The sequence below is a fragment of the Rana temporaria genome, chromosome 2, assembly GCF_905171775.1.
Source record: "Rana temporaria chromosome 2, aRanTem1.1, whole genome shotgun sequence".
Classification (NCBI taxonomy): Eukaryota; Metazoa; Chordata; class Amphibia; order Anura; family Ranidae; genus Rana; species Rana temporaria.
In genome coordinates this window covers 143,697,455-143,710,085 of record NC_053490.1, presented here as the reverse complement: position 1 = coordinate 143,710,085, position 12,631 = coordinate 143,697,455, and the positions used below count along the sequence as shown (strand labels likewise).

At 41.2% G+C, this 12,631-nt stretch overlaps 1 protein-coding gene across 1 annotated transcript in view; it reads right to left on the bottom strand.

Moving 5' to 3' along the window:
• The window catches only part of CPB2 (carboxypeptidase B2), an 85,646-nt gene extending 83,829 nt beyond the window's left edge, over positions 1 to 1,817 (bottom strand). Inside the window, exon 1 of the mRNA XM_040341261.1 lies at positions 1,538 to 1,817. Coding sequence (XP_040197195.1) covers positions 1,538 to 1,602 — 65 coding nt within the window. The 5' untranslated portion in view covers positions 1,603 to 1,817. The remainder of the gene's footprint in view (positions 1 to 1,537) is intronic.
• Positions 1,818 to 12,631: the final 10,814 nt, after the last annotated feature.

Sequence of the window (12,631 nt, the reverse complement as noted above, 5' to 3'; positions counted from 1 at the left end):
TCTACCCTCACTTTCTGTTTTGGGGACAATGGCCAGCAGGACAAAAATTTTAAGTAAAACTCCACAGTGGGAACATAGACAGCAATAAAAATCTGACCTAATTTTATTCTATAATCATATTGTACTTATTTAACAGTCTGGTTATCCTGTTTTGTATAGCTGTTTTGGTTTGTCTCAGATAGATGGCTCATATCAGCTTTACCTCCCATTTAATACTATGTCTTTACTATTCTATAAAATAAATAAAATGTTGCACTTTAATTAGGCATTAATATGAATGTAGAATTGCATTTTTGATCCCTGTCCCTTTTGGTTTTACATACTAACAACAGCAAATAAATGTTTTTGACTTCCCACTATACTACAGTTTTGCCTATGTATTATATAGTAAAGAGGAGTGTGCAAAGTACACTTCTATACGAGTCCCTAAAATCCACTTACATTTTTTTTTAAGTATTGTGGATTAACATTCTATGATCATTCAGTTATAATTTGGTGCTGTCAGTCTATTTGCCGATGACATCAACCTAATGCTTACAGGCCCCGAAAAATCCCTGGCTTCGGTACACGCAGCACTACATATGTTCAATAAAATTTCTTATTATAAAGTGAATGAGAGCAAGTCCTACGTATTGGGACTGGGAATAAACACACAACTAAAAAACAATCTCAGATCACAGTTTCCATACACTTGGAGTGACAAAGCCATAAAATATCTGGGAATCTGCATCACCAGAGGACCTAATAACGGCGAATTACGCTCCACTTCTCACTTCTCTGACCTCAGGACTTCAGGACTTGGCTAAGACGAAACTCTTGTGGTCAGGTCGTTTAGCAGCTTTTAAGATGGTGGTACTTCCACAACTAATATACTTGTTCAGAACACTCCCTACTCAAATCCCCAACTCTTAGTTCTCCAAAACCCAATCTATAGTGAACAAGTTTTTATAGAAGACAAAAAAAAGCAAGATGGGCATTCAAAAAATCGATAACATCAAGAAAGGTGGAAGGAGTGAGAAATATATTGATTAAGGACTACTACGTTGCCTTGATTCTTGCGCAATTGAGAACATGGTTCCCTAATTCCCCCAGACCAAGATGGCAAGAATTAGAGGAAACTCAAGCCCCAAACAACAACCTTTATGACTTATTAATGTCAAGTACATACAGTTCCAAGGATATTACTACCCTAGCTCCCCCCGATGAAAGCATCACTCCAGGCATGGAAAATTCTATTAAAAACACAACAAACAAACTCCCCTTTAACATCACTACCAATTCCTATCACCTGTCTACCTGGAATTATACCGGACCTCCACATAACACACTGGGTAGAAAAAGGAATCACAAACATTAAAAACCTAGGACCCACCATCAAAACATTTCGATCTTTGACAAATATAATTTAATCTGGGGGAGTCTGACTATTACAGATACCTCCAGATTAGTCATTTCCTCCAAACTAATTCCCCACTCTCCGTCCCTCTACCCTGGAAAATAATTTGGTGCTGTATGAGAAAAGAATAAAAAACATTACCTTAAAGAAATCGCCTGGTCCACTAATAAAAGGCCAAATATAACTACCAATAAATAAGTCTTCATTTCCAGCAAGTTGGGTGTACGTTTACCATCTGCAATCCAAATGTTATAAGAGTCACAGTCTCCCACTTGCTAGGGTCTGTAGGAGTGTTTGCACTTCAGTTAAATTTTAAAGAGTATAGTTCACATTGCAGCACTGTCATCCTTTCAGAATTCTTTGGTTTTTCTCCCAGTATTTTGTCACGCTAACTAAACATCATAGGACAAAGATAGCAACTCTCAGGATTAGAAGTGCAAAGCCAGTTGTAGATACCTTTTAAACTTTGAATCTGCTTATATTTTGCTTACCCTAGTTCCTCCTTTATTCCCGTCATCAACATGCTAATGACAATTTTTTTTTATTTAGAATCTTTTTATAATTTTTTTTATTGAAAAAAAGAAAATAACATTACAAAATATGACAAAACATCAACAATCACATATAACATTCAAACATGTGAACAGAGACTTTGTAGATAATAAGCTCTACCGCTTCTATGGTAGAGTCTATCTAAATGTAGCTTACACAGGATACTAGTCATATAAGGTATACAACATAAGTAACAATGTTACAATGTTCATTGTCATATTATATACCATATGTTACATGTGATCTCTTCTACCCAGATACATTTTCCAGAATTTTTGTTACTGGAGCAACTTTGCCCCGAAATTTTTTTTTCCGCTGTTCATGTCTTTTACAACCACAATAAAAACATTATTAAAACATTCCTACATCCACAACTACATATAACATTCCTAGTGTATGCATACTGCAAAAATATTTAAAACATCCTTTAATATAAAATTATTCATAACCTTATCTCTCTCTCTCAAGAAAAAAAAGTCAATGATATTTCCGGTGTAAAAGTAAGGAACCAGGGTTTCCAATATTAGACATGTCTCTGGTTCCACCTATCAAAAATACCCCCCTAAAACTACAAATTTGCCACCCTGTATTTACTGTCCATAAACTTACTGCAAGGAAAAACACACCCTTTTGTTTAGCCTTAAAAAAAACTAAAGTATAAAAAGTGAAATCTTTGTTAATATTGTTGATAAGGGTGAATCATGAGACAGCTACTGTACATGTAGCTATCAACCGGCTTCACCTAAATGACCATGTCCCCTTACAAAATATTTACCCCATTTACCCTCACTACCTTATCCTAGTGAGAAGGAAAAAAAAAGTTTTTTTTCCCCCATCTAAGACTACAAAGTTGCCATCCTGTGTTTACCACCAATAAGCTCACTGCTTGCAAAAAAACACACCCTTTTGGTTTAACCTTAAAAAAAAAAAAAAAACATAAAAAAGAGCCCTAAAGTATAAAAAAGTGAAATCATTATTTTATAATTGTTGATTTAGAGTGATTACTGAGACAGCTACATAGAGCTATCAACCCGATTTACCTGAAAAACCATGTCCCCTTACAAAATATTTTCCCCAGTCACACTACTTTATTCTAGAGAGAATTAAAAAAAAGGGGGAGGGAAGAAAAGGGGGGGGTCAGGAGAAAAGAAAGAGAGAGAGAGAGGTGGAGGGGCCAGAAACAAGCAGGAGATGGGGACAAAGCCAAATAAAAACCTAGTCCCACTGTTCATAGTCTTCTTAATATTCTGATCAAGAGGTTCCCCCTGTTCCATCCACTCCACACCTCTTAAAAAATATTCTCATTACCCATATAACTCATATAAGTTAGGGACTGTTTGAACTCAAACTAGCTTCTCCATATTCTGTGAAATCATAGTCCAAGATAATTTTGTAAACCTATTTAAGCAGTTGTATACCCCGCTTGCACATTTTGCCTATAGGTAAACCTATAATAAGACTTACCTGTAGGTAAAAATGAATATCTCCTAAACCTGTACGGTTTAGGAGATATTGATTTTATTACACTGCTTATTTTAGTGTACTCACTGGGGGCTATATTCACAAAGTAATATCACATGCGATCCAAATACTGCATGTGATATTGAAAATGTAATTTCATAATCGGTTTATAAGGTAATTACTGTAAAAATAAGGAACGCAAGGTAAATACTACATAAACTGATCTAAAAGTCAATTCACTAAAAAAGAAAAAACAATGCATTGATTAAATAGGTTGTGATCTACCCACTTGCCATTTAATAAATGTGTAAAACTATTCGTTGGTTGTTAGGGAGCCACGTTCTAACAACCACTGACTAAAACCTGCACTGCTTCTTCAGCTGTCAGTCTTTGATTCCCAGCTGACAAGTAGATGTAAACAAAGGTCCCCCAAATTCAATATCAGACACTTATCCAAGCATGCAACCTGGCAGGAAAATAGGTGGAAAATCCCCTCCTGAACCGTACCAGGCCACATGCCCTCAACAGGGGGGTGTACCTTGCCAGCAGGAGACCCCCTGAAAAGGACCTTGTTCCCATGTTGATTAGGACAAGGGCCTCTTCCCTACCATACTGGCCTGGTTGTTGTATGGGTCTGAGAGCAGGGGGTTTATCGGAATCTGGAAGCCTACTTTAACAATAAGAGGGCCCCCATAAACCACTCCATTCAAGAATGAGTAAGACCTACTCATTCACAAAAAAAAATGTGTACCCTAAAAATAAAAACAACCAAACTTTTGACAAATTGTTTATTAAAAATCCAGCAATGCAAATCCACGTCAATTATGATGACAAATGACTGCCAATTTGTCCAGGAGAAAAAACACGATGCCCGCTGAGACGCAAATTATCTCTGGTGGACTGGTGCCGAATGACCTCTCCAGGTTCCCCCTGCTAAAGTAAACAAAAGGGTGATGTCGTTGACCAAATATGGACATGTATACTCTGGCAAGGTACCCCCCCCCCCCCAGTTTAATAGTATGTGGCCTGGTATAGTTCAGGAGTAGGAAGGGGGACACAGGCTTGTCTTTTTTCCTGGCATACCAGGCTGCATGCTCAGACAACGGTCTGCTATGGAATTTGTGAGACCTCATACCCTTGTTTTTTTAAATTTGGTCAATAACACTGTCTTTTTTTTATGATTGTAATAAAGATCAGGTCACTTTTCAAGAGCCTTTTATTTAAGAATCTAGACAATTCCAAAACTGGATTAAACTATAGGTTAAAAAAAAGCAATCTTGTTTTAAATTTAAAAATCCACGCATGCTCAGAATTAAGTCGACGCATGCTTGGAAGCATTGAACTTCGTTTTTTTTCAGCACGTCGTTGTGTTTTACGTCACCGCGTTCTGACACGATCGTTTTTTTAACCGATGGTGTGTAGGCACGACGGACCATCAGTCAGCTTCCTATTTGACAGCCAACAACTGTATTTTCATTTGAGTCCATCTGATCATCTCCCACAGCTACTACCCTTTGTTCCACTTGACCCTCCCTTCTAGATTGTAAGCTCTAATGAGAAGGGCCCTCTGATCCCTCCTGTATTGATTTGTATTGTGACTGTACTGTCTTCCCTGATGTAAAGCGCTGCGCAAACTGTTGGCGCTATATAAATCCTGTATAATGATAATAATAATAATGTGGGTGCGTATCCCAGAATACAGACAGTATGAGATTAGAGACACACACCCACACAGATGTCAAATTGGATGCATTAGTTGTGTCCAGGGCAGCCTCTGTGTTCCAATGGACATAAATGGGACTGCTTGCACGCAGATGCATGGGACACATGGGTATACAGTACACATAAAGCAGAACTTCACCCAAAAAGGGGAAGTTCCTCTTATTAGCATCCTCCCCCCCCCCCTCTACTGCCACATATGGCACTTTTTGGGGGGGAGGGGTGAGTACCTGGTTTTGACAGGTACCCACTCCATCATCCAGTAAGATGTGCTGCAGCAATCTGAGCTGGAAGTTTGGCCCCAATCCTTCCTCCGTAGTCTTCTGGGACACATCACAGGTCCCAGAAGACTACGGGACCATTCACAAGGCGCAACGCATGCGCAGCTCACGCATGCACAGCAGGTAACCGGCTGTGAAATTGTAAGGCTGCTGGTGCCCGCACCTGAAGCCGAAAAAGAATAGGCTCGGTGTGAGGAAATCGCTGGATCCCTGGACTGGTAATTGTCCTTATATTAAAAGTCAGCAGCTACAGTATTTATAGCCGCTGACTACTTTTAATTTATGGGGGGGGCAGTGCCGGCCCAAGACATTGTGCTGCCTGGGACCAAGAATTAAATGCTGCCCCCCCCCCCCCAAAAAAAAAATCACGCCAACCAAAAGGCCCCCACATTCATTATTTTATATCATGATAACTAAACCCGTCATGGCTCTATACATGTATAAAGGAGTATATAGAGGACCTGTCATTACTCTTTACATGTAAAGAAATATCAAGAGGACCTATCATGGCTCTATAAATGTATATAGGACTATAAAGAGTACTTGACATGGCTCTATACATGTATAAAGGAGTATAACGAGGGCCTGTCATGGCTCTATAGATGTATAAAGAGGACCTGTCATGGCTCTATACATGTATATAGAGGACCTGTCGAGACTCTTTACATGTAAAGGAATATAAAGAGGACCTGCCATGGCTCTATAAATGTATATAGGAGTATAAAGAGGACCTATCATGGCTCTATACATGTATAAAGGAGTATAACGAGGGCCTGTCATGGCTCTATAGGTGTATAAAGAGGACCTGTCATGGCTCTATACATGCATATAGGCCTATAAAAGGACCTGCCATGGCTCTATACATGTATCCAGGAGTATAAAGGGACCTGTGAATTGCCGGCGGCCACAATGTCTTTTGAGCAAACGAATCAATGTACGCTAATTGTGTTTTTTTTTTGTACCAAAAATATGTAGAAGAATACATATTGGCCTAAACTGAAGAAAATAGTTTATTTTTCTAAATTTTGGGGATATTTATTATAGCAAAAAGTAAAAAAAATATATATATTTATAGCACAAAAAATAAAAACCGCAGAGGTGATCAAATATCACCAAAAGAAAGCTCTATTTGTGGGAAAAAAGGACATCAATTTTATTTGGGTAGCGGAGCTGGCGGAACGGGCTGGCGGGCACCAGTATGCTGCCCTTCTAAAAGTGCTGTCCCATCATAGGGCCGGCCCTGGGGGGGGGGGGCTGGAGCTCCTCTTTAAGTATGTCTGTGTGAACGACATACTTAAGTATGTCTGTGTGAACGAGGGCTAAGAAATATGGATTCCCTGATGTGGATTCCCAGATCTTTAAATACAAAATAAAAGTACAGGGCTCAATCAGTTCTTAAACAATAGAAGAGACATTTACTGTAAGTGATTAGGAATGTCAGAATAAATGTGACGCATCTAGCTGGTAGAGGAAAACATTATTACAAGATAAAAATAGAGGTCTGGGTTGTGTATTTTGGTTACCAATGTGGATTTGCCTGCTGATAAAGTCTTACTCAAATCAATGGCAGATGGCAAAGTCCACTTTAAACAAATGTTTGCCAAAAAGTGATCTTTGTACTTTATCTTTTAGGCCATTCTCTACATAAGATCCAATCTTTTAGTTACTACAGTCATTCCTCTTTGCAGAACTTACAGCCGTACCCTTGCTGCTCTAAAGTTTTCAGTAACTGCAGCCATACAGTATATGCAAAACACAGATACAAGGCTAGAACTCTGATCTTAAAAACAATTCTATAGTCTAAAATCTTAAATTCTACCAATTTGCCATTATATATATTTTTTTTTTCTAGACAGGAGAAGTGTCTGACTGTCCTATGACGCTGCATGACCCCTGACCCTCTTTCTGGACACTGCTGATTGGCCATGTGCTGATCACAAACACTGTCCCAAGAAAAAAACAAAACTCTCTAGCAATACTCACCAAATTAAGCGTGTGCAGAGCGCCTCCTAGGCCTCTGTATGATCAGGAGATGGAATGGGGACTGTGGAAGAAGGGGAGGATCAGTGGGGAGTGTGACAAAATTATAGACTCCTCCTGTGCCAGATATATTTTTCATTGATTTCTTTTGCATAGATTTGCAATCAGATTTAGTAATATATTATTTATACTCCTTATTCAATGTCTTTGTTTTCAGAATTAAAGTCTAGGACTCTGTCAGGAGCGTGTAGCGCTTCCGAACCATCACAGCTGCTGGTCTCTTTACAGCATTTTAGTTTTGGTTGTGATACATTCTCTCTGCAAGTTGATTGATGTGGCCAGTCTCTGGGTGGAGACCAGACCTGATTTAAGCCAGCCAAACCTGCAGTCTCATGCTTTTGATATTGCGTTTGTAACACATGCTCCAAGCTCTCTGTTTGTCTGTCCTGCTCTGCTGTTTGAATTCCCTCGTTGATGACCTCGGATTGGATATTGACTACTCTCTAAAAACTGCCTGCCTTTTGACTATGGACTGAGCTGAGAACAAAACACAGGCGCCACTCTAAGTGCAGTAGTACTGTGAATTTAATTTCACAGGTGAACAAAATGAGTACTCACAAAAGAACATTAATTACAGGCATTTAGGCATAATTTTCCATATATCCATAGGCACGATACATCCGAGGGTCTGCTGGATGCTGAGCGCACAGAAAGGGCTGCGCCAGTGATCACTGGCACTTCATGGGTCTGACACATAGGTTTGATGTTATAAGGTAGGCACTAACAATGTTTTTCAGCATATTGGGTCCTGAGTAGGGTTGAGCGAACCCGAACTGTAAAGTTCGGTTTCGGTACGGACTTTGGGTTTTTCCCGAACCCGGACCCGAACCCGAATAATTGTAAAAAGTCCGGGTTCGGAGTTCGGGTATGTTTTGGCGAGCTGCACGGCAGCCAATCGCCATTCGTGTTACTACTGTGACTGGGAACTGATCACAGCCATGCCTACTTATGGCATGGCTGTGATTGGCCAGTGCAGCATGTGACCCATCATGTGACCAGTCTCTATATCTGGCTCGTTGTCACTGTATTTCACTTATGTGAGGGAAAGGCTGCTGAATCTGCTCAGGGACAGTGTTAGGTCTATGCTGGTATGCTGCTCCAGAAATATCAAGAAGCACACTTTATTTCTTTGATATCTGCATCATCTTATGGCATCTGTCTCGTTGTCACTGCTTCACTTATGTGAGGGAAAGGCTGCTGAATCTGCTTAGGGACAGTTTTAGGTGTATGTTGCTCCAGAAATATCAACAAGCACTCTATTCCTGTGACATCTGCTGTGCTTCATATAGTTTAGGAATTTTGTTCAGCTATAGGGGCAGTTTGCAATCTATAGGTGACTCTGAATATTTCAACAGCAGTACGCCTGCCACACCACCTGTGCACCTGTGATATATTGTGTTTCTGTCAAGTACATAGTCAGGGAGAGTTTCCTGAAATATTTTTCCTATAGGGGCAGTCAGCACTCTATAGGTGACTGAGTATTTCAACAGCAGTACACCTGCCACACCACCTGTGCACCTGTGATATAATGTGTTTCTGTCAAGTACATAGTCAGGGAGAGTTTCCTGAAATATTTTTCCTATAGGGGCAGTCAGCACTCTATAGGTCAGTGGTCATCAACCCTGTCCTGCAGGGCCCACTAACAGGCCAGGTTTTATGTATTACCTTGGGGAGATGCAGTCTAGAATACTGCAATCACTGAGGAGCAAATGATATCAGCTGTGATGTATTTCAGTTATCTTGCAAACCTGGCCTGTTAGTGGGCCCTGCAGGACAAGGTTGATGACCACTGCTATAGGTGACTGAGTATTTCAACAGCAGTACACCTGCCACACCACCTGTGCACCTGTGATATACTGTGTTTCTGTCAAGTACATAGTCAGGGAGAATTTCCTGAAATATTTTTCCTATAGGGGCAGTCAGCACTCTATAGGTGACTGAGTATTTCAACAGCACTACACCTGCCACACCACCTGTGCACCTGTGATATACTGTGTTTCTGTCAAGTACATAGTCAGGGAGAGTTTCCTGAAATATTTTTCCTATAGGAGCAGTCAGCGTTTCAACAGTGCCCATTGCCTTGAATTTTGCATTTACTACTGTATTACAAAACCAATTGATGTCATATTAGTTGCATATGGTTCTTTATGAAGTCCTTGTAGGATTTCATTCTGAATACAATTACAAATGTACAATAATTTTGAACAAAACTGTATGGACCTCGTCCTCAAAGGTCAAAAATCATTATATTTTTTATTTAAATTTTTTTATGTTATTTTAAGGTATTTCCCTATCCACATTTATTTCCAGAGTACTTGCCATGCTCTTCCCGACATTTTGCTGCCATTTGCAGCCCTCCAGCCCTTTCCCTTAGTTTTTAGAGACATTTTTGTAGTCAAAAGTCCGGGTCCCTATTGACTTCAATGGGGTTCGGGTTCGGGTCAAAGTCCGGGTTTGGGTTCGGGCCCAAACCCAAACTTTTTTTTCAAAGTCCGGGTTCGGGTCCGAATCCGAACATCCAGGTGTCCGCTCAACTCTAGTCCTGAGCTGTATATTATTTGCCCCCACCCACCCCAGTTTTAAGGAAAGTAGGTAAAAAAAGCTAAAGCAAGCATTTATTATATTTCAGCTTACCATTTCTTTGATGTGATAAATGCATTAATTTTCTTTTTTATGATCTCTTTTGTCTATTTTCATTTGGTGATCCAGCCAAAAAGCCTGTTGTTTTTCAAAAGAACAAGATCTCCAGCAGAAGGTGCCAGCTACAGAGCTGAAACAAACCATTTAATGCCGGCAGGGGTGTTTACAATGATAAGTTTTTATTTATTTATGTAAAACCTTTATCTCTAAAGGAAAAATATATTTGCTGTAACTGCGTATAAAGTGGGAGCTGGAGTTTGGCTTTAATTTGTTAGTGTATTTTAATTTTGTCTTTGTATTAATGAAAGCGGTAATAAACCGCAACAAAAAAAAAAAAATTCTCCCTGCAAGTTAATGTCATAATGTGCTTGTATGCATGGGCCCATGGCGACCGTGTTTGTGGATTACAAAGGGCCCAGCTGCCTGATCGTGGCTTGGGAAAGGGACTGTGTGCTACTGTAACCTGCTAATTTCAGAATAATATGCATGGATTCATCTGCTGGCGCCCAGAGCAACCAGGGCGAATCACTGTATTCCTGCACAAATATGTCTCTTAGTTGTCCAACCAGGGATGAGGTTAAAGACTGTCCTAATCCTGCTAAAATCAGTGGGGCATGCATCACGTTTTTCACCGTTGCCTATACAGGGCTTGTGCAGGGATTTTTGACAGCCTAGGCAAAATCTAATTTTGCCACCCCCTTGGCTCCACCCCTGACTCCACCCCCTTTGCCCTGTCCATGTATACCCCAACTTTTTAATGAAGCACCCATCAAATGCAACCCTTAGTGGCAACCCTCAAATGCAGCCTCACCAGCGCCCATCAATGCAGCCTCACCAGCACCCATCAAGTGCAGCCTACCAGCGCCCCTCGATGCAGTCTACCAGTGCCCATCAATGAATGTTTGCTTTCTTCCATTCATTCGGGAGTCGGGACACAGACACAGTCTTTCGCCGTTGCTGCACCTCTAACACTATATGCAATCAGGGAGGCTGATGCTGAGTCTTAGTTTCCTTCTGCAGAGAGAAGAGAGTAGCATCCTAGGCAGCAGTACGCCCTAGGCGGCTGCCTAGTTTACCTAGCGGTAGCACCGGCCCTGTGACTATAGCAAACACCATGGACCATCATTACTATTTGCACCCAGTGTCCAACCATGGCTGGGATTAAGTGCCATGTCCTAATAAGTCCTGCAAGCATCAGTTCATACAAAGTGACTGGGTGCGTAACAATTGTTCCTGCAAAATTCAGTCTGATTGTGAAAGAGTTACAAAACAGGCCTGCTTATCAGAGCTACTGGTGCCAGCAAATCTGTGTGAGAGGCGGAGCTGCAGTCTGAGGCAAGCCCAGTACACCTAGCATGTAGTGGTGATAGAGAGGAGCAAGATAGAAGAAGGTGCATAAGTTACCTGTGAGAGCAGGTACAGTGGTACAATAAAGTCTGATTTAGGGCTAATCCTGAGTCATGGAATCTGGGTCAGGGTTTACTAGAGTTCAGGGCAGCATGACTCATACAGGCAACTCTCTGGTTACCCACCCCCCCACCCCCACCATGTCTGGAATGTTGGAGAATGTTCGGGAAAATAGAGCACAGAGTGGGTGGAAGATGGAGATACAGTGTTGAGGAAACTGATGGTGGCTCTTGAGGAAGACCCCCTATTCTGGGGGGAGTGCTCTGCCTCGGGCCAGGGCTCACATGGCTGGCCTGGAAGCTTCCTACCCCAGGACAAGTTGAAAGGAGGCTTTCCTCCAGAGACAGCAAGGAATGGACAGTGTGAGTACTACAGCATGGTGCAGGGGATTACAAGAGGAGAGCCTGCCACATGCAGCAGGTCTCTCAGACAGTGTGCTTTTTTGTCAAAAAGTCAGATCATGTGTATGGGCCTTTAGAATGGGTCTAAACCCTAAAGGCCCACACACACGATCAGACTTTTTGACAACAACGGTCTAACGGACGTGTTTGATCGGACAATCCGACCGTCTGTATGCTCCATCGGACAATTGTTTTCGGTTTTTCATCAGACAAATGTTCGCTGTGCATGCTCTCAAACTTTCCGGCAACAAATGTCCGATAAAGGATAATCAGAACCAATGCTAAAGATCAGACAACAATAGCAGAAGTTGCCCAAAGGGTGGCGGTAAAGAGCTGAAAAAACACGTGATTTGGTGAAAGTTGGCTGAAAATTTTCTGATGCGTGTATGCAGAATAAGTTCACGGCCAACAGCCATTCGGACCAAAATCCATGGAAAAGTCAGATGGAAGTCCGATCGTGTGTATGTGTGTGGCTTTAGATATACCCAGTAAAGTGATTGGCTTCAGTTGATACACAGAGATGAAACAAATCCTCCTACATAAGTTGTACCTGTATATCTGTAGCCATTTCTTCTGTAGCTTTTTCTAAAATCACCGATCAAAGGATTTCTTCTTAGCTCCAGCAGCAGGGGGCAGGGATCTGATATCACACACACTGCAGAGCATAGAGCACAGTGTTTCCTGGTATCTGCCAGCCAATTTGAGAAAAGGGACCCCCCTCTACACAGGTTTAC